We start from the raw sequence: 21,300 nt of genomic DNA, 5'->3' as shown, positions 1-21,300 counted from the left end.
CCTGCTTCTGAAGTTCATTCCCTGCCGTGGTCCCTTCTTTCTGCCCTCTCCATCAGAGAGGGCGCCATACCTCCGTGGACCGGACCAGCTGGTGGGCAACGGCCCAGCACTCTCTCCGGTGGGAGGAGCCGTGGAGATTGAGGGCTGGCAGGAGGCTAGGCTCTCTCCTGCCCTGTTGTCGCTCACTGATGCCCACTGCCTGTTCCCTGCGCCGAACTGGCCTCACCCTCCTGTCAGAAATGTGAGGAGACATCCGGGGGAGAAGGGGTTAATGGCAGACCATCTTTTGAGTCCCTTTAAGACTCCAGGAAGGAGCGGAGTAAGCAGGTGTAAGCTAATACTTTCATGTCACCTTCCTCAGGGCTGCTCAGCCCTCTGCTGCTCTCCAGGAACTCAGCGCCCCCACCCCACACCCAGTCTAAAGATAGGACTCCTCGGGGAGGCGGTGGGGGGAAGGAGGAGCTGATGCCAGGGGCTTAAGTGGAGAGCAAATGTTTTGAGAATGATGAGGGCAACGAATGTACAGATGTGCTTCACAGAGTTGATGTATGTATGGATTGTGATAAGAGTTGTATGAGCCCCAGTAAAATGAATAAAGAAAGAAAGAAATGACTCCTCACCTCTAAGACTGTGCCAGTTCCTCCCAGGCTGGACCAGAATCCTCAGTAACCACAGGGCTGGTTCTCCAGCACGCACTCTGGACCTGCCACGTGCTGGGGGCTTAGTAGGGAACCCCTCATTTCATCCCTGCAACTGCTTTCTTAGCCAGAGGGGGGGTATTCACATTTCACAGACTAGGCAATGGAGGCTCCGAGAGGTCAAGGAGCTTGCCCCAGATCACACAGCTAGCAATTGAATTGTGTGTGTTGGGGGGCAGTGGTGGTGGCAGGAATTGCAACCAGTATTAAAAAAAAAAAAAAAGACAACATAGAAACTACCACTGCACTTGTACTATCAGGGTAATTGAATACTGTTGCCTTGCAAGATTTTGTTATGTTTGATACAAGTATCTGGAATAGTAGAGGCTCTGAGTGGCAGGTAAATGTTAGGAGCCACTTAGTTGGTTACACAAGGTCAGTCTCTGAGCCCACCAGTCCAAAGATGAGGCTGTCTACTCCAGTCCAAAGATGAGGCTGGCAAGATTTACAGTTTGGCAACTCAGCGGGTGTCTGCCCTACAGGGTGGCTAGGAACCAGAACTCACTTGATGCCAGTGTTTGTTTGGGGGGTTTGCATACCGTATGGCGTTATCAGTTAGTCAACTCTTAGGTAGTGATGCCGCCTGGGAACTTCAAGATCAGTGGCTTACGACAGCCATGTTACTCTGTTCTCCCCCAGCGACTGCCAGGCTGGCAAGGGCTGGCTGACCAGGGCTGGCCCTGGCGGCCTTCAGCTGGCTTAGGTCTCTTGAGTAGCGGCAGAAGCACAAGAGGTCAAGCCACGGCACATGCAACCACGTGAGAACCGCAAGCCTGTTAACATGTCACTGGCCAATCACATGGTGAAGCCCGCATCAAGTGCGGTGGGAAAATCCCTGCAGCACCATGGTGAAGTATGCCTGAAAGAATTCCAACAGGGTTGGCTGTGGTGTTGGGATCAACCATCTAATGGACCCGAGGTGTGGTCTAAGAAGAATTTTTTTAAAAAAAACATTTTATTGGGGGCTCGTACAATACTTATCACAATGCATCCATCCATCCATTGTGTCAAGCACATTTATACATTTGTTGTCATCATCTTCAAAACATTTTTCTACTTGAGCCCTTGGTACCAGCTTCTTATTTTTTCCCCTCCCTCCCTCATGAACCCTTGGTAATTTATAAATTATTATTATTTTTACATGTCTTACACTGCGATGTTTCCTTTCACCCACTTTTCGGTTGTCCATCCCCCTGGGGGGGCGGTTATAGGTAGATCATTGTGTTTGGCTCCCCCTCTTTCCCTTACCTTCCCTTTACCCTCCTGGTATGGCTACTCACAGTATTGGTCCCAAGGAGTCATCTGTCCTGGATTCCCTGTGTTTCCAGTTCCTATCTGTACCAGTGTACATCCCTGGTCTAGCCAGATTTGTAAGGTAGAATTGGGATCATGATAGTGGGGGAGGGGAGAGGAAGCATTTAAGAACGAGGACAGTTGTATATTTCATTGTTGCTATACTGCAACCTGACTGAGATGTCCAGTTGCCTACAGATGGGCTTTGGGTCTCCACTCCACACTCCCCCCTCATTCACAATGATGTGATTTTTTTTTTGTTCTGGGTCTTTGATGCCTGATACCTGATCCTATCGACACCTCATGATCACACAGGCTGGTGTGCTGCTTCTGCGTGGGCTTTGTTGCTTCCCTGCTAGATGACTGTTTACCTTCAAGCCTTTAAGACCCCAAACGCTCTATCTCTTGATAGCCGGGGCACCATCAGCTTTCTTCACCACATTTGCTTACGCACTCACTTTGTCTTCCGTGATCATGTCGGGAAGGTGAGCATCATGGAACACCAGTTTAATAGAACAAATTGTTCTTGCGTTGAGGGTGTCCTTTTGAATCGAGGCCCAATGCCCATCTGCTACCTTAATGCTAAACCTATAAATATCTGGACATAGATCTATTTCCCCATAGTCATATATAACATATTTACATATGTGCATGCCTGTACTTAGACCTCTATAAATGCCCTAAAAAGGAATTCTTACTGAGAGTCGTGCTAAAAAAAACAAACAAAACTCCCTTGCAGACACCACTGGAGGGCCTTAATCACGGAATCCCCTCTGCACGTTTGACCGGACACTGCAGTAACCAGCCTTGTTTGGCCTCATTGCCCGTTTAAGCTCCAGTCTCTGGGCTGGCAGAGTGGTGCCACCCTCCAGATTCCCAGCCTGTTTCTTCTCCTTGCCTGGCGAAGGCCTTCCTCTCCTCTTACTGACCCAGCTCTATATGTTTCGGAGCAGAACGGTCCCGCAGGATTTTCTTGGACGTGACCTTGACAACAGCAGATGGCCAGACCTTTCTTCCATGGTTGGCGGTGTGTTCAAATGGTCAGCTTCACAGCAACAGTCCGGCGCAACTGCCCGCAGCACTCAAAAAGATGGCTCTTCTCCTAAGATTCACCTCGTGGCCTTCCCACCCTGGAAACTCATCCTAAGTGGCTGGAACTCGCCCTTCAGGGAGGATGGAGCCCTGGTGTGGTGGTGACACGGGGCAGCTAACCCCATGGTCAGGAGAAAGATGAGGCTTCTAAGTCCCATAAAAAGCTATCGCCTGAGAAACCCACAGGGACAGTTCTACCCTGTCCCACATGGTCGCTGTGCGCCGGGGTCAACTTTATGGCAGTGAGTTTGGGCTCAGTGTGGACCATTTCCGAAGTGCAATTCCGATTCCAGCCTCTACGGCCAGCTCTAAACCCACTCTTAGGGGACTTTTCCCTCTGCTCTCCTCCCCAGGGCCTGGGGGCCCTGTTGGGGAAGCAGCGTTGGGCTGTTGACCACAAGGTGGAGAGTTCCACCCCCAGCAGCTCTGCCAGAGAAAGAGGAGACCATGCTCCTATAAAGATCTTTCTCCTGGGAAATCCTACACGGGTTGAGTCAGAATTGCCACGAGTGGTACACACATGTTTTCTCTCTCCCAAGCCTGTTCCTCCAAGCCCCCCACCCCCACCCGTTCCCATTCATGGGGCTGCTGTTTGGGCAACCGCCACTCTCGTTCAAACATCCTAGTTCATCTGAGCCCGGTCCGCTCCTCCCCTTGCCGCACAGCCAGTCAGCAAGGCTCTGGGGTCGCCCTTGGATCTGGTTCTGCTTTTGCTTCCCTGTTAGGGGGAAGTGGATATAGGACCGATGAGGATCGGGGACACAGCAAATGGTTCAGGCTCATGTAAAGCAAAACATTCCGTCCTCCCGCCTCCCCCTTCCCTTTCAGAGGTAAGCACTATCAGCATTTAGAAAGCGACGCTCCAGACTCATCCTGGGCACGCTGGCTCACCCTGCAGTTCCGTTCCCCTCCCTCTGATACGGCCTCACCAAGGCCCTCTTTGGGATGAGCCTGCCGGGCCTCTACCCTTCTGACTCGGACCTCTGCTCCTTACATCACTCAGCAGACATTTATGGAGTACCTGTTAGTGCTGGGGGCTGGGGACCCAGGGGTGATTAAATCAGACAGGCCCTCTCCACTGGCCTCAGGTCACTGCCAAATTACATGTCCTACAGCACACACCTGATCACATCGCTCACTCACGACACAGTCGGTGACACCCCCACCCCCCAGCCCACACAAGCCTCTCTGCTCCCATCACTCCTCTTGGATCTGGTTCTGTACTAGGAGCTCAACAAGCACTTACTAAGCACCCAAGAGAAGGCCAACTGGAATAAGAGGCACAAGAACTGCGTGGTCTTCCTGCCCCCTAGCTGGGTGCCAGTGGGAGTGCCACCTCTCCCAGACTCCCCTGGGTGCCCAGTACAAGGAGGGGGTGGGGACTTCTGCTGTTCCTTCGGAGTTTTCAGTTAGGGGTGGATGGAGCTCTGAGGTGACTAGCCGGCCATGGGGCATTCGGTGAAACAGCAGCAGCCTGGCTGTGAATTCTCCCCTAAGCAGGTTTTCCTCTGGCTGGGGGAAGTAGAGTCAGGCAAGGTGCTGAGCTAAACAACTGCGTTTTGTTATGTAGCCGGAGATTAGAGAAGCTGTGGGGGCGGGACAATCTCCGGGTGGTCTTGAAGCTTCCAGTGCCCTTGCTTCTCTAACTGATCCGAGCTGGCTTGTGAACGTGCACTAAGCACCCTTTAGGTAGGTGCGGGATGTTGACAATTGTAAGCACGGTTCTTGGGCCCAGAGTGTTGTCCATGGGGCTAAGGGACACTTCTGGCACCCTCAGGATATCTCGGGCAAGAGAGAGGACAAAAGCAAAGCAAAAAGAAAAGAAAGATAAGGGGTAAACCAAAGTCTTTAAAGATGCAGAAGGGAATGATTTCCTAGGTCGGACCCCCGAGGACAAGCCACCAAAGGACACAGAGATCTAAATGGCACCTAAGCGAACTGGAGCTGTTTTTTTACGCGTCAAAGGAAACCATGTTTTGGTTTACATGAGCCTGAACCATTTGCTTGGTCCCCAATCCTCATTGGTCGTCCTATATCCGCTTCCCCCTAATGGTGAAGCAGAAGCCGAATTAGATCCCAGGGCAACTCCGTGAGCCTTTGGTGACTGGCTGTGGGGGAGGGGAAGAGTGGACCAGGCTGGGCATGAACTAGGATGTTTGAAGGAGGGTGGAGCCAGGATTTGCAAATCAGGATCCGAGATGGGATGCATAAAGTACTGCTAACCCACAGTTTCCGTGTTGATTGTACGGGAAAGAGAGAATTGCCCCCCTGGGTTTCTGAGGCTGTTTTTCTGTATGGAAGCACACTGTCCCATCTTTCTCACAAGCAGGGGAGCTGTTCGTGGGTTCAAATCACTGACAGGCTGGCAGACAAGTACCCCAAACAGTCTTCATGTACCTTTGATGAGTCTGAAAGTCACACACCACCACCACCCCCCCAAAAAAAGAAAGAAAAAGCCAAATTCACTTCCATCTAGTCAATGCTGACTCACAGCGACCCTCCAGGGGAGGGCAGCTCCTTGTGAGAGGAGGAGCCTCATCTTTCTCACTTGGAACTGCTGGTGGATTCAAACCATGCATGGCACCAGGGCTCCTTGGTTAAACCTAGAGTCACGTCAGAGGCCCAGTAGGAATGAGATGCTAGGGTGGGATTGCTCCCCACGCCAAAAACACATCCCAAGCATGACTTGCCGCCTCCCAAACCCTTCCAGGACCCATTTCTCATTTTGACGTGTTCTGCCTCATGAGCTAACACAGTCCATATGTTCAACTACCTATCACAGAGAGCAAGTTAGGAGAAGAGGAAACAAAAACTTGAAAATCAGGCATTTGATGAAAAGCGTATTAAATCATCCCTATACATTTGTGAGACAACTCATTTACTTAGGTCTTGATTCCACAGATCCCTTGAACATTATACTGGTCTTTCTCACAGTCTTTGGGCTGTGAATCACAGTAAGCTACATACGTAGGAAATGGGCAGTATTCCATCATTTGGGCTGATAAGATGGCAATTTCACAGAGCTCCACCAGTGCCACAATACTTCCCTTGGTTTTCTGATGATAGGCACTTACTGACTTGTATCCGCTTGAACCCTGGTGAGCAACACCGAAACTGATTTCACCACCACTCATGGGAAGAGCTTTGGCAGTGCACACGTTAAGCACGCAACTAGCTCACCAAAAGGTGGGCTGTGAATCCATTCAGGGGCTCCCTGAGAGAAAGACCTAGTGGCCAGTTCCCAGAAAAATCTCATGGGGCAGTTCTGCATTGACACATAGGGTCACGAAGAGTCAAAATTCGACTCTATGACTTCTAACAGCAACCTGAGCCCCTGGGGTGTGCAAAAAGTCAATGCACTCCAATAGGCTACTTACCAAAAGGTTAAATAAAAGCACAGAGGAAGAAAGACCTGGTGGATATATGTTTGGAAATTCAGCCACTGAAAACTATGGGATGCATTTGTGCTCTGACACATTCCATAGAAACTGGTGACAAGCAGTCATTTGAAAAACAAACTGCTATGTAGGAGCCCCCAATAAAAGTAGTTTTTTAAAAGTCCTTATTATTACCCTGGGCCCAATGAACTTACTTTGTGAAGATATGCATGCAGGCTAGTTTGTAGACAAAGAAAGTATATACATCAAATAAATATGTGCTTTTTCAGAAAATTATAAAAGAAAAAAGAAAAAGAAAAGCAAGCTGCTTTATCTAATTTCCAGGGGAAAAAAGACGAGGCTCTCTACTCTCAAAAAGTTATAGTCTGCAGGGGGAAAATGAGGAGCTGATATTAAGGGCTCAAGTAGAAAGAAAAGATTTTGAAAATGATGGCAACATATGTACAAATAGCTTGGTACAATGGATGTATGCATGGAATGTGGTAAGAGCTGTAAGAGCCCCCAATAAAATGATTTTTAAAAAAAAGTTCTAGTCTCAGAAGCTTACAGGGGCAGTTCTACCCTGTCCTATAGAGTCACTGTGAGTCAGAATTGAATTGGTGACAATGAGTTTGGAGGTTAACAAAATTAATCTCTACAATTTTTCAGGCAGAAATCATCACCATCTTCCATCGAACTGTTTACACACCTGAGTGACTTAGCCCAGGTAGTTCCTGTGCTGTTCTCTGACCCATTAGTGGTTAAGAGTTTAGCTAACTGAAAGGCAGGCAGTTTTAATCCATCAGCAGCAACGTGAAAGAAAGATGTGGTAGCTTGCTCCCCTGAAAATTATACATCACCTTGGCAACCTCATAGTGCATTTCTCCCTGCCCTCTAGGGTTCATGCGTCAGAACTCACGAATCTTTATCTGAGTTAGCGTAAGAACCTCACGAAGTGGGTGGGCACCATGTTCTAAGAATGTGGAATTTGGGGAACTCAAGTTACTTTTTCTGCCACGGAGCTAAGACCCAGCCCCAGCCCCAGACGCAGGGCTTCTTACCAGAGACTTGAACTTTGTAACATCTCAGTTTTGACTTATTTTTCTCATATGGACTATCTTTGTCTTACGTTGTGTGTGTGTGTGTGTGTGTGTTCCCGCACTTGTGCTATAAACTTGACCATAGCGAATGAACTGGATGGCAGAGTGTGTTTGGGGTTTTTCTGGTGTCTCAGGCCTTGGTGCAGGCTGCGGGGTGGGCTTTATCTTCCCAGGGCCCCCTCCCCCGAGCCCAGCCTGCAGCTGCAAGTCTTCACTGAGCTCCACTTCGCCTCCCTGCCCCCATCGGGGACGTGGAGGCGACTGTCTCGCCAGGCCCTTTCCAGATGTACCTCTGCCAAAGACGCCCCAGTGCAGGGGATGATGGATGGGAACTGGGGAGCAGGCCTAGTGGGAAAGTGTCGTCGCCATGAAAAGCGAGGAAGAGGGAACGGGAAAGGAAGTCGGGGTGGGAGGGGGGAGGGAAGGAAGGATTGGAGTGGGGCGGCGGGGTCGCGCCGAATCTGGACACAGGACCCAATCCCCTCGGTTCGCCAGGAAGTGTGTCCCCCTCAGAAAGGAGTGGGGAATGCTCAACCCCCGCACTCCTTCCTGGGGCTCTGGGCTGTATTTTCTCATTTACTCCAACCCCCACCATATCCCTTCCCGGTGTTGCGCCTTCGCGTCCGCTAAAACTACACTTGAGTTTTCCCCGGGGCTTCCACTCTGGAAGTCCCTCTCAATTCTCGCCACCATTCTCTACTTCTGGGGGGCGGAGTCGCACCTCCTCTCCTGTTCCTTTAAGAGGCGTCGGCTCCTCCCCTTTCGGAGTCGCCGTCTGACGCGAGGTGACAGCAGCGAGTTCGGTATGTCTATGCAAATAAGAGCCCCCTGCGGACCAATGGAAAGCGGAGGTGCCGGAACCACGGACCAATACGGCGGGGGCACTGGGGCTCACCATATAAGGAGCGGCCTCGCCATAAAAGGAAACATTGTATCTCTTTATATGGGGGGAAGGGTCGGGGGATCCCTCCGCCGCCAGCGCGTGGTCGCGGCCCCCTCCACCCGCCGTCTCGGCCGCGGCCAGCAGCCCCTGCCCCCCGGGGGACGCTGACGGCCGCCGGGCGCGCCGCCCGAGCACACGGACAGGGGGCGCTGCGCGCGGCCTGGGGTAACCCGGGCCACAGGGGCAGGAAAGTGAGGGCCCAGGTCGGCCCGGGTGTGCAGGGGCCCCGGCTTCGCTGCGGCGGCGGCAGCTGCTACAGCGAGAGCTGCATTGGGAGCAGCGGGAGCGCCAGGGGGAGCCGCGAAGCCGATGGAGGCAGCGGCGGCTCCGATTCCTCGCTGAGCGCCCGTCCTCCCGTCTGCATTGAGCGCCATGTTACCGAGCCAAGCTGGGGCCGCGGCAGCGCTGGGCCGGGGCTCGGCCCTGGGGGGCAGCCTGAACCGGACCGCGACGGGACGGCCGGGCAGCGGCGGCGGCGGGACTCGCGGGGCTAACGGGGCCCGGGGGCCCGGGAACGGCGCGGGGCTCGGGCCAGGCCGCCTGGACCGGGAGGCTGCAGCGGCGGCGGCCAGCACCCCGGCGCCCGCCGCGGGGGCCCTGTACAGCGGCAGCGAGGGCGACTCCGAGTCGGGCGAAGAGGAGGAGCTGGGCGCCGAGCGGCGCGGCCTGAAGCGGAGCCTCAGCGAGATGGAGCTCGGCGTCGTGGTCGGTGGGCCCGAGGCGTCGGCCGCGGCCACCGGGGGTTACGGGCCGGTGAGCGGCGCGGTGAGCGGGGCTAAGCCGGGTAAGAAGACCCGGGGCCGCGTGAAGATCAAGATGGAGTTCATCGACAACAAGCTGCGGCGCTACACGACCTTCAGCAAGAGGAAGACGGGCATCATGAAGAAGGTACCGGACGGGGAGGCCGGCCGGCCGGCCGCGGGGGATCGAGGAGGGGTGGGGACGTGCTGGGGGAGCCCGGGAGGAAGGCTACGCCGAGGGGGCCAGGCGAGGCGGAGGACCGGTCCGCAGGAGGTGTGTGGGAGGAGACGGCTGTTACCGGAGTCGGGCGAAAGGGGAGGGGCTGTCAGCGAAATGTGGGGAGAGGGGAGATGCTGCGGGAGCCTGGGAAAGAGGGGAACCCAGGCGCAGAGGTGGGAGTGACCGGCGGAGGGACGAAGGGGGCCCTAGCGGAGTGAATGGGGCCGGGAGAAGGCTGCGAGGCATCTCATGAGACACGAGGGTCAGTGGGTTCAGGACAGGAAGGTGGAGAGGCTGGAGCCGAGTGGGTAGCTGTAATGTTTCCACCTGGCCAGCCTGGGGGAGGAAGGTGGGCACCCCTGGAGTAGTGCTGGGTGGGAGGGCTGGCAGGGCGGGAACCCGACGGACTCCAGGGGCCTCCGTGAGGCACTAAGGGCGGGAGGACTGGTGTTGCCCAGAGCAGCGGGGACCAAGCCCCCCGCCGGGATCATGTGCCTTACATGCTTTTGGTGGGACAGGCCGTGGAACTAGGGGGTTTGCAGTCCCAGAGGGAATCTACGCAGCGCTCTGCTTAGGATAAAAGCAGGGGGGTTTGCAGAGATATTGACAAAGCCCACTCCTGCCAGTCGGTTCCCCAGTGGAGAGAAGCGAACAGAGGAGGCCTCTTGGGGTATTTAGAAGGGAAGGGACAGAGGCTGAGAAGCCGGCAACTCAGAAGCTAGAATCTTTGGCGCATTGATGTTGCTATCTGTACTACAGAGAAACCCCAAGCAGTCCCCAAGGGGGGGTGTGGGACTTTGTTGGGAACGGGGTTGACCTCCATGAGGGCCTCCTTGAGGTCTCCCTGTGTTCGTGGGATGGAAGTGCTAATCCAGGCTCCATCCCCCAACACTGCTGTTATCAGTGCCCCTGTGGCTTGCTCTTGGGGGGGGGGGCTGATGGAAGAGTGTCTTTGCCTCTTTTACCTACCCCCCTCTCATGGCAAAGAAAGAAAAAAGGGTAATACGGTATTACAGAGCAAGTGAGGCCACAACAGGTTAGGGCCTGTTGCAGTTTCTAGAAAGAAACATGGGACAGTTTGGAGCTTGGGTGGCCCCTTATCCCTGGTATGACGCCATCCTGGGTCCTGTGACACTGGAGGGAGTGGGAGCCCCCTCCCATGATTCCCAGAGCTGTGATGGGGAGCAGCTAACTGGACCCCTCTGGGTTACCTGAGGTCAGATGTTCAGTCACCAAGGGGCTGGGCCTTTTTTTTTTTTTTTTTTGCTTCAGGTATCTGCAGTTTGGTGGTACGCCTCAAACAAGGGGTCCTTTTGCTGCGCCCCAGCCCACCCCCTCTGGCGTCCTAGTAGGACCCTAGAGTCGTTGGAAAGGAAGGTCATTATGGGAGTTGAGGCTTGAGGTCGGTCACTGTATTTTCTCTCTTGGCTGCTTCTCAAGGAAGGTAGAAGGAGAAAGTAATGCTTGACATGCCCTCTCTCCCGTCCCTCCCCTTCCAGGCCTACGAACTGTCCACGCTCACAGGGACACAGGTGCTGTTGCTGGTGGCCAGCGAGACAGGCCATGTGTACACCTTTGCCACCCGAAAACTGCAGCCCATGATCACCAGCGAGACTGGCAAGGCGCTGATTCAGACCTGCCTCAACTCGCCAGACTCTCCGCCCCGCTCAGACCCCACCACCGACCAGAGAATGAGTGCCACGGGCTTTGAGGAGACCGACCTCACCTACCAGGTGTCCGAGTCCGACAGTAGTGGGGAAACCAAGGTGGGTCGCCTACCCCAGGGCAGAGGAGGGGGTGGGGGGTGGGGCAGGGGACAGGGGAGGGAGGGAGCCCCTCGCCCTCTCTCACGCAGGATTAGGTGCTCCCAGATGTGGTTGGGTACTAGTGCCCTTGGCCCTCCCGGGAGGTGAGGGAGTGGGGGGACAGGTGTTCATCCTCGCCATCCTGACAGGAGGCCGGCCCCCTAGATAAGCAAGCGGCCTCCGTGCCCATATAAGGCCGGCTCCGGCTCCAGCCGGCCTCCCGCCCGCAGCCCGCCCGCCTGGCAGAGCCCTCGCATTCCTCCAGCCAGCTGTCTCCCCGCCGGGGTGGGGGCGTAGCTGAGCCCTGCCCTCCCCACGTGGGGCAGCCCTGGAGTCGGAGGGGGAATGTTCTAGGGTCCCAGGGTCCTGGGAACCCCAGACTCTCGGCGGGCTGGCTGGCTGGGCCCGAGACTACCTTACTAATCAGCCGCCTAACCCCTCAGGATGTCCGGGCCTGGGCATGTTAGGGAGTGCATTCGCCCGCCCGCCGCTGCGCTGCCGGCCCTAGTTAACGCCTCCCCCTTCCTTTTCCCGGTAAGGAGAGGGGGTGGGGTTTCCGCCCTTGTTCCTCTTGGGAAGCTCCACCTTCTGGGTGCTGCAACTAACTGGCCAATCAGAGGAAGCATCACTGTTTGCCTTAGCAACGCCGCCGCCAATCAGGGGCCTCAAGCCCGGATGCTTAGCAAATACGCCTCGGTGTCCCACCCCAACTCCCTGTCTTTTGAGTCCCTAGCTCAGCTCTAGACTTCCTCCCCATCTGAGAAGAGACTCCCGGAAGGAAGAGAGAGACTGCTTTAGGCGCCTCCTTCCCGGAGTAGCTCAGCATGCGTAAGAATTTTCAAACCCCGTTAGCACTCAAGCTCTTGCTTTCCCAGGAAACTGCTGGATGAATGCGCTCCTTTGGTAGCTGAAATCTTTAAAAGTTTTTTTTGGCCATAAAGGACTCCCTGCCAAACCCCAGCTCTCTCTCAAACCCCGAGCGTTCTGAAAAACCGCTATGTCCCTCCTCGAAGCTTGGTAAATCAGAACTGGAAGGACTTGTAGCCCAACTCCCTCCTCAATGGGAACACTGACACTCAGAGAGAGGACCAAGGCCAGCCCCACACAGAGGGTCCCTATCCGACCTAGGACAGACCTGGGGTGTCCTGTCTTAGCCAGGGGGATTACCACCGTGTGCAGGGGATGCTGCCGCCGCTGACCAGCCGATACATACACAGCCCTTCTACAGGCCAGGCGCTTTCCATGGGTTCCATACTGACAGACCCAAGACATGTGTCTCATCCCTTATGACACTTAGTTGATGGGAGCTCAGGGGCTCCGTTACCGTGCCCTGAGGTAAATGCAGCAGCTAAACAGTGGGACTGGGATCGGAACCCAGGCAGTAGGCTCCAGAGCCTGGTCTCCCAGGCTTCTGTAGGGGCGAGCTCTGGTCGAGGCTCACTGGGCTGCCATCTTTACTCTGGTGCAGGACACGCTGAAGCCGGCATTCACAGTCACCAACCTGCCGGGGACCACCTCTACCATCCAAACAGCACCCAGCACCTCCACCACCATGCAAGTCAGCAGCGGCCCCTCCTTCCCCATCACTAACTACCTGGCACCAGTGTCTGCTAGCGTCAGCCCCAGCGCGGTCAGCAGTGCCAACGGGACTGTACTGAAGAGTACAGGCAGTGGCCCTGTCTCGACCTCTGGGGGCCTCATGCAGCTGCCCACCAGCTTCACTCTCATGCCTGGTGAGTCACAGGGCCAGGGAGAGATCCCGCCTCCCTGGGGAACATAGAGCATGTTCAGAGTGGGTTTAGAATTGGCACAAGGAGAGCTTCTCTTTGATCTGGAGGGAACCAAACAGGTCGGAGCCCGAGAGCAGCCTCCCATGGCCTGTTGGCAGGCATGTCCTTGAGAACCCCTGTTAGCATTTTCAGCCACAGGCCACAGGGACAGGAGACATTCCCTACCTCAAGGGGAGAGCACATTCTGTTCTTGATGGGTCAGTAGCTCCCGGGTCAGCTGAGGGGCGGGCAGAGGGGGTGGTGTGGTATGGAGACAAGCCTGGGGTATGTGAAGGAGGGAAGGCAAGAGTAGAGAGTGGAAGCCTCCAGAGGCGAGATTCAAGAAATGAAGGGTCTCTTTGGCTCCCAGGAAAAATAGTATGTATTAGAGTTGAGTACCAAGGTGCCACGTCCAGAGCTTGGGTGGGTGGGAGGGGGCAGGTGTGTGTGTGTCTGTGTGTACTTGCTTGCTACAGGTAGTGGCTGAGGAGGGCCAAACCTGAGCGAGTCTCTGGGCTGAATTTCAGGTGGAGCAGTGGCCCAGCAGGTCCCTGTGCAGGCTATTCAGGTGCACCAGGCCCCGCAGCAAGCGTCTCCCTCTCGAGACAGCAACACAGATCTCACGCAGACCTCCTCCAGCGGCACAGGTATAGCTGGGAGCCCGTCACCTTCCCTTTCCCATCCTCCATTAGGGCAGAGGATTCCTTAGAGCAGTGGTTCTCAACCTTCCTAATGCTGTGACCCTTTTATACAGTTCCTCATGTGGTAGTGACCCCCAACCATCAAATTACTTTAGTTGCCACTTCATAACTGTCATTTTGCTGCTGTTATGAATTGGGCAACCCCTGTGAAAGGCTCATTCGACCCCACAGGGGTTGAGACTCACAGATTGAGAACCACTGCCTTAGATGCTGCAGCTTTTGCACTAACCCTGGTGGGAAAGTCAGGTAAGGCTGGCTGAGTTTGGAATCCTGCCCTGTAATCGGGCTGTCACTTTTATAAGACAATTAGGAAGTATTGAAACCACTTTCCTCCTCAGCCTGACCGGGAGCCTTGAGCCCAGAGAGACAAGGCTACTTGCTCAAAGGCAGAACCAGAAAGAATTTATGGAGCAGTTGTCTCCAGGAGGGAGGAAGTTTGTTAAGGATCTGAGTGGCCGTAATTGTAATCTCTGTCTCTTGGTAATTTCAATAAGGCCCCTGGGCACTCGAGTTATTTCTTGAAGTTGTTCACTGCAACCTTGTTACACAAAGGGTGGCCTGAGGCCCAGCAGCACCGGCATCCCCTGGGACATTGGGAGACGTGCAGAATCTTAAGCCTCACCTTAAACTGACTGCACCAGAGTCTGCCTCAGGAAGTCATGGGAGACATTCTTGGTTAAAAGATGACCCTGAGAGGTGCCTGTGAGGGAAGAGGAACGAAGCCATAAAACACCGTGCTGATGCAGCCAACCCCTCAAAGGGGGAAGAGCTAGGTTTCCCTCGAATGGGTCGGTCACTGCCAGGATTATATTCCCCGAGCCTTTCTGAACTACCTGACTCGACTCATAGTGACCCTCTGAGTCAGGTAGAACTGCCCCTGTGAGTTTCCCAGACTGTTGACCGGAGTAGAAAGCCCAGTCTTTCTCACAAGGAGCTGCTGGTGGTTTCAAACTGCTGGCCTTAAGAATCGCAGCCCAACTCATAACTGCTACATCCCTAGGCCTGTAGAGTTTGCACCTAGAGAGGTCAACAGGTGGACCCTTGAACAGTCCAGGTGATAAATTACAGTGAATGGCCAGTGCTGCTGTGTTCAAGGTAAAAAACCAAACTAAACCAGGTTTTCTTGGACAATGACTGCAAGCAGGAGGGTCTTGTCCCGAAGCTGGTACCGAGGAGAAAGGCCAGGGCGGGCTGGGGGCCTACGTTCCGTGGGGTGGAGACGGGGCCCAGCTGCAGTGCCAGCATTCCTGATCGCCCTCTGATCTTCTCAGTGACGCTGCCCGCCACCATCATGACATCGTCCGTGCCCACAACTGTGGGCGGCCACATGATGTACCCCAGCCCCCACGCAGTGATGTACGCACCCACCTCGGGCCTGGCTGACGGCAGCCTCACCGTGCTCAATGCCTTCTCCCAGGCGCCATCCTCCATGCAGGTGTCCCACAGCCAGGTCCAGGAGCAAGGTGAGCCCCCCTCTCTCCCTTGAGCCTCTCTCTCTCTCTCTCTCTCTCTCTCACACACACACACACACACACACACACACACACACACGCATGTGCACGGCACAGTCACTGGGACATCCACACCCACACGTGTCCTCGGGCACGTTTGGATGCTCACAACAACAGGCAGTCTTGGGTGTGTATATCTGAGGCTGGCCCCATCACCAGTGCACTTATCACCGCTTGCTGTCCCTAATATATGGACGTTTCTCTTGGGTCACTGGGGTAACGATCTCCTGTGGTTTCCCAATGCAGGCGGCGTCCCGCAGGTGTTCTTGACGGCGCCATCTGGGACAGTACAGATTCCTGTTTCTGCTGTTCAGCTTCATCAGGTAGGTGGGGCACTGCCCACCCCATCCCAGTCAGGGACTTCTTTGTCTTGACCTTGGTGGGGCGGGCTGGGCCAGGGGGCACGCCATTACCAGTTAGTCACAGACAATCCCTGGCCAGGACGCCTGTTTGTTGCCTGGTGTGGCCCGGGTGCTGGAGCTGGCTGGTCAGTGCCTGCCTTCCCTTCCTCATCCGCCCACTTCCCTCCAGATGGCTGTGATAGGGCAGCAGGCTGGGAGCAGCAGCAACCTCACCGAGCTACAGGTGGTGAACCTGGACGCCACCCACAGCACCAAGAGTGACTGATCCGTCCCGCCGCCCTGGACAGATGACCCAAGGGATGGCACCACTTATTTATTGTTGCCTTTTCACGTTTTTACACACACGTTGACGGGCCGCAGGAGGGAGGGGGAGAGGAGGAGCGGGCAGCCACCGGACTGAGCCCTCTCACTCCAGCCAAAGAAATGGGCCTGCCCGCCCTCCACCCTGCCCTCCTCCCCTCCCCTCCTCCTGACTCCACCTCCTGAGTCTGTTGATGGTGGGCTCCCCTCCCCTCCCCTCTTGGACTCCCCTTGCCAGCTTGGCCCCATGTTTGCCATGAGTATTAGCTATACCCAATTGGACCGTGCCCACGCACAGGCCTTCGGTGGGACTAGGCACTGCATCTTCCCCTGAGGAAGCAGTTGGGGCCCTCTCCCTAGCCTCCTTGCTGACCTGGGCCAGCGCTGTGTCTGCCACGGGCTGGGTCTAAAGAGCCCTACCACTGCCCCTCAGGGAGCCAGCTGGGGAGGTGGGAGGCTTCTTTCCTCCACCCACATCCTGTGCCCCCTCAGCTCCCAAATAGCTGGGTCCATGCGTGCACTGGGCAGGTTCCTGGGCCATCTGCCCTGCCTTGCCTCTCTCCCCTTGGACCTGACCTCCAGGGGCCCCTGGGATGGAGGGAACTACCAGTGTTCCCTTTGACCCCTTGTCTTCCCCCTCCCTCCTCCCAGCTGCTTGACTTAAAAGTTGATTTTGAACTTTTTATTTGAGGAGACAAAGTGAAAACAAATCTATAAATATATATTTTTAAAATATTTAACTTTTTTTTATGGCGTTTTTCTTGTCCCCCCCCCTCCCTGCCCAAACTCCCCATCTCTGGGGAGCCCAATGGCTCCCCAGAACTGGCTGGGCCCCAGGGGACAAGCCATGCCCCATGAGCTGGGGGCCTGTCAGTGTGTGGGGGAGATCCTGGGACTGCTCCCTGCTGGGTGGTCACCAGCTGGGGGAAGTGCCCTCAGGCCATGCCCCAATGGGGTGAGGAGGGTAACCCACAGCCCTAGGGGACCTCTTTTTGCCCTGTAAGGTGTTGCTAGGGAGAGGGAAGAGGAAGACCAAACGTGGGAGTGGGAAAGGCAGGGTGGGGGTGGGGCATTAGAAGGCACCCGACTTCATTAGTGCCACATGCATGGGCATTGCAGCCTTGTGCTCCTCCTTGCCTGCAGCTGCAGTGAGCAGGGTGGGGTCTGGGAGGGAGGAGAGGCAGGAATGGGGGTCTGAGGAAGTGGAAGCGGCTCTTGGGCTCTTGGGCCGAAGACAGCAACAGGGGAGCCAGAGGTGGCCAGCTCTCCCAGGGAGTGAGCAGCTACTGTAACTTTTTTAAATTAAGACAAAAAGCCTTGAAGAAAATGACTTTATTTTTCTAAGTGTAACCTCAGTATTTATGTAATTTGTACAGGGGCCGAACCCCACCCCTCTCACCCCCTTTGGGGTAGACCTTGAGGGTGGGCCTGCATAGGGGGGATCTTTACCCTGTGCCAACCTCCCTTCACCACCTAGATTCAGAAAGTGGGCTTTTTCAGAACCGCTGCAGCAGCTGGGGTGGAGTTTTATTAACCCTTGATGGCTGCCTTCAGTAGCAGCAAATCAGCTTCTGCAATTAGGTAAAGGGGTGTGGGAAGATTCTAGGCACAGCCTACTTTTCAAGGGATGATCGGCCGACCTGTTTGAGAACCCCCTGACCTCTAACCTCCACTGCTGTCCCATTTCGGGGTGCCGAGATGAAGTCTCCTTTCTGGGCTTTTCTCCTGGAGATAATGGGTGGCTTTTCTCCTGACTCTTGGGTGGCTTGCAAGGCTGAGCATGGCAAAGCAGGGCCCAGAGAGTGGGGGAGCTTGGGACTCAGGTCTGTAACTGCCCAGCCCCTTCTCTGCTCTTGTTTCACTCCACCCCCACTCACTCACTCTCCACCCCCCACCCTCACACGTGAGAGGAAACTTTAATAATTCCTCCTCTCGTTCCCACAAGACAGACCCAGTGAGTGAATCAGGCAAAGAGTTGATAATGTGTGTGGTGTGAGCGTGACCTTGTGAGAACCTGTGTGTCAGGGATGAGGTGGCATTTCTATGTGCAGCGACCCTTGGTGTTCCCCTTCCTCGGTGGCTCTGGGGTATGTGTGTGCACTCGAGTGAAAGTGTGTGTGAATGTGGGTGTGTGTGTGTGTCAGTGGTTTCTACTTCCCCCTGGGATGCTGACCCGGGAATAGTAGAAATGGTCACAGTCCTATGTACAGAGCTTTGTTTTGTATTAAAAAAAAATACTCTTTCAATAAATGTATCATTTTTGTGCACAGTCTGTGGGGTCTTTGGCTCTGTTTGTCCACTTAGGGGAGGAGGGATGGAGGCCCCAACAGGAGTTGCTACACCTGTGAAGGAATTCGGGTCGAATGCTGCAGAACGGAAATTTGAAAGGCTGGCAGGGGCCGTTGAACCTTAAAGGATTTAATTTGAGAACCTTTCTCAATTCATGGCTTTACTAGGTGCTTAGGCCAACAGGGAGATAAGCAATTTTAATTAACAGGGAAGGTGGCACAATTAACCCAAGGCACTGCTGAGGAGCCTTTGGAGACCATGGGCATGTGCACGAGTGCTAAAGTAGTGTAGTGGTCACATGTTGGGCTGCTATCCTCAAGGTCAGCAGTTCGAAACCACTGCGGGAAAGAGGAAGCTTTTTGTGGTCTCATAGTTACAGCCCCAGGGGCCTACACAGGGCAGTTCTAACCCGACCGACAAGGGCCCTTAGAAGTCGGCATCAACTTGTCGGCAGTGAGTTTGTTTTTTCAAAGGGTGGCAGAGTGGGGACGTCCCTTTCCTGTGGTTTCAGGATGGTGTAATGGGGGACGGGGAGCCAAAAAACAAGACCCACTGTCAAGCTAGTGGACTTCGACTCTGATTGCATAGAGGGTTCTGAGACAACCTCCAACCCCGCGGCCACCAAGCCCATGCTTAACCCACGGAAAGGGGTGTGAAGTTCCCTGGAACGGGAAGGTGTGTCTTCCTCAGGCTGCAGAGCGGGCCACGTGACCGGCGTCCGCGCCGTTGCCGCGGCGACTGCGCATGCCCCGCGCGCGTGCGCGTGCGCGCTCCTCCGCCACGCTCGGGCGGGGGCCCAGGCGGGACCCGTAGCTGCGCAGCCGTCCGTCCGCACGCCCGCCCGCGGCGTGACCCGGAAGGGAGCCGCTGAGGAGGCGGGGCCGGCGCGGCGGGACTGGCCGCTGAGTCCCAGCGAGGGCCGAGCCGGGCGGGCGGCGGCGGGAGGTGAGAGGGGAGTCCCGCGCGGCCCCGGCCCCGCCGGGCCCACCCTGCCCCCTTCCGTCATCACCGTGGGGCAGACGAGGGCTCCCGGGCTGAGGTCGGACTTTCCGACCCGCCGGGTCCTCTCCGCCTCGCAGGACCGCGCCCCTCCAGCCTCGCTCCGCCCCCAGCCCCGTGCAGGTCCTCGTGCCGCCGCCCCCTCGGCGCTGCCCGGACGCCGCGCTGTGAGGCTGCGGGTCTGCGCCCTTGTTGGGGAGCCCCTCAGATTTGTCAGGGCGCCGTCTCCACACGGCTCCATCCACCGTCGTTGGCTACCTCCGCTTTCCCGGACCCCTGCCCCCATCTCGGCGCCAGCCTTCGGTTCCCGCCGCATCTTTTAACCCGGGAACCCCACGCGACGACCTCCTGCCCCGGTGGATCACCTTGTCCCCGGCTCGGTTTCCCCTGTCTCTGGTGCTCCTGCCCCTGCCCTGCACCCCACAGACCCTGCCGTGAGCCCCCTCCCCGTTTCCAATCCTCACTTTCCTGACGGCTGCCCTACCTCGCCCCTCTAGGAAGAACAGCATTCGATGGTTACCAGCCTTCCCTCACCGCGTGTCGGACATTGGTCTCACTAAGTGCATTACATACATGATCTTAGTACATGGTTACCACGACCGAGGTAAGTATGGACGTGATCGCCCGCGCACAGCCGAGGCACAGTCACTTGTTCACAACGCCGCGGCGAGTCAGCGAGCCAGGATTTAAAGTCAGGTTGATGGCGCTGACTGACATCTGTGTCACATTGGCTGCTTATTAATACTTTCATCCTCATTCCCTACCCTTCAGCCCCATTACTGCCACCTCCCCTTTTGTCTACCCCACCTAGACCCTCACCATACATGTAATGTAAATATGGAGTGGGCTTTTTCAGCTGATCCCTAGGCTCTTGCCCTGCCCCCCACCAACCTGGCTTTCTCAGCCTTTGCCCCCAAACCCTCTCATCCACATTCTCCACCCTCCAAATCCCAGCCTCCTGTCCATCTCCTTGCTCTGTATTTGCCCTGGCCAACCTCTTGATCCGAATTCCAGCGTTGCTCCATCACACATATTCCCAGGCCTGCCTTGCTTTGAGCTTGTCTGGCTGTCCGGTTCAGGCCCCACTATCTCACGTGCTCTGCCCTGCCATTCACCCCTGGCATCTCTCGGGTCTGATGTGTATCCCTCAGCCACCCTGCCCCTCTGTCCAGAGTCCTGCTACACTGTCCCACGCCTTACTAGTACCTTGCTGTGACTCTTATTCCCCTGGGTGCCCTCACTCCCACGCCCCTTTTATAAACCCCAGCATGTGTTTAGTGATCGATCCATCCCTGGCCTGGCCTCTCTTCTGTATCCCTTGGATTCCTCCAAGCAGCTTACCAACCACCACCCAGTTGGTCTCACAGTTCCACTCCGTCTTTCTCACACTGCCTTTGTCCTTCTCCTTGTCCCAGGAGATCCACATGGTGGGGGAACAGTGCTCCAGGGACCTCATGGTGCCCTTGGGGCCCCGGCTACAGGCATTTCCTGAAGAGCTCCTTCGACAACGGCCCGGCCACGATGGATGCCCTGAGTACCTGGTCCGGTGGAGTGTCCTGAAGTGTGGGGGAGCGGGCAAAGTGAGTGTGGGCGCCAAAGAGAAGGCAGAGCATATCCTCATGTGGCTGTCAGCTCCTGAGGTCTACGCCAACTGCCCCCTGCTGTTGGGCGAGCGGGTGCTACTGAAGGGCCCTCCCCACGAGCCAGCTGGGCCTTCAGGAAACTTTCCCCGAGATCCAGGAGGCCTGGATGAAGTGGCCATGGAAGAGATGGAGGCTGATGTGCGGGCGCTGGTGCGCAGGGCCGCCAGGCAGCTGACAGAAGGTGGACCGTCGAGCCTCACAGCTGCAGTGCTACACACTGTGCACGTGCTCAGCGCCTATGCTAGCATCAGCCCCCTCACCGGGGTCTTCAGGGAGACGGGCGCCCTGGACCTGCTCATGCAGATGCTGTGCAACCCTGAGCCTCAGATCCGGCGGAGTGCCGGCAAGATGCTGCAGGCCCTGGCTGCCCATGATGCTGGTAAGAGGAGAAAATGCTGGGAGGGTGGGCCCTGGAACAAGAGCAGAATGAGGCACTGCACAAGAGCCTGTGTTCGGGG

At 55.9% G+C, this 21,300-nt stretch overlaps 2 protein-coding genes across 3 annotated transcripts in view; both read left to right on the top strand.

Moving 5' to 3' along the window:
- The first annotated feature begins 8,665 nt into the window (after window positions 1-8,665).
- On the top strand, window positions 8,666-18,183 carry SRF (serum response factor). 2 transcript variants are annotated; one of them, XM_004710781.4, is made up of 7 exons: window positions 8,666-9,391; window positions 10,963-11,229; window positions 12,737-13,001; window positions 13,565-13,684; window positions 15,010-15,201; window positions 15,496-15,572; window positions 15,781-18,183. In XM_004710781.4, exons 1-7 carry the CDS (start codon window positions 8,876-8,878, stop codon window positions 15,874-15,876), a joined length of 1,533 nt encoding a protein of 510 aa, XP_004710838.1. In that variant the 5' UTR covers window positions 8,666-8,875; the 3' UTR covers window positions 15,877-18,183. The 2 variants fall into 2 exon arrangements, with proteins under 2 accessions (XP_004710838.1, XP_045150849.1); XM_045294914.1 differs by lacking the exon at window positions 8,666-9,391 and adding an exon at window positions 10,785-10,865.
- Window positions 18,184-19,833: 1,650 nt separating this feature from the next.
- The window catches only part of CUL9 (cullin 9), a 46,730-nt gene continuing 45,263 nt past the window's right edge, over window positions 19,834-21,300 (top strand). The window contains 1 exon segment of the mRNA XM_004710782.2: window positions 19,834-21,221. Within this exon segment, the coding sequence (XP_004710839.2) occupies window positions 20,336-21,221 (886 nt within the window). The 5' untranslated portion in view covers window positions 19,834-20,335.

Source organism: Echinops telfairi, unplaced genomic scaffold (assembly GCF_000313985.2).
Source record: "Echinops telfairi isolate 266 unplaced genomic scaffold, ASM31398v2 ScPeMD7_3533;HRSCAF=4204_1, whole genome shotgun sequence".
Taxonomy (NCBI): domain Eukaryota; kingdom Metazoa; phylum Chordata; class Mammalia; order Afrosoricida; family Tenrecidae; genus Echinops; species Echinops telfairi.
This window is presented reverse-complemented; position numbering and strand designations above follow the sequence as displayed.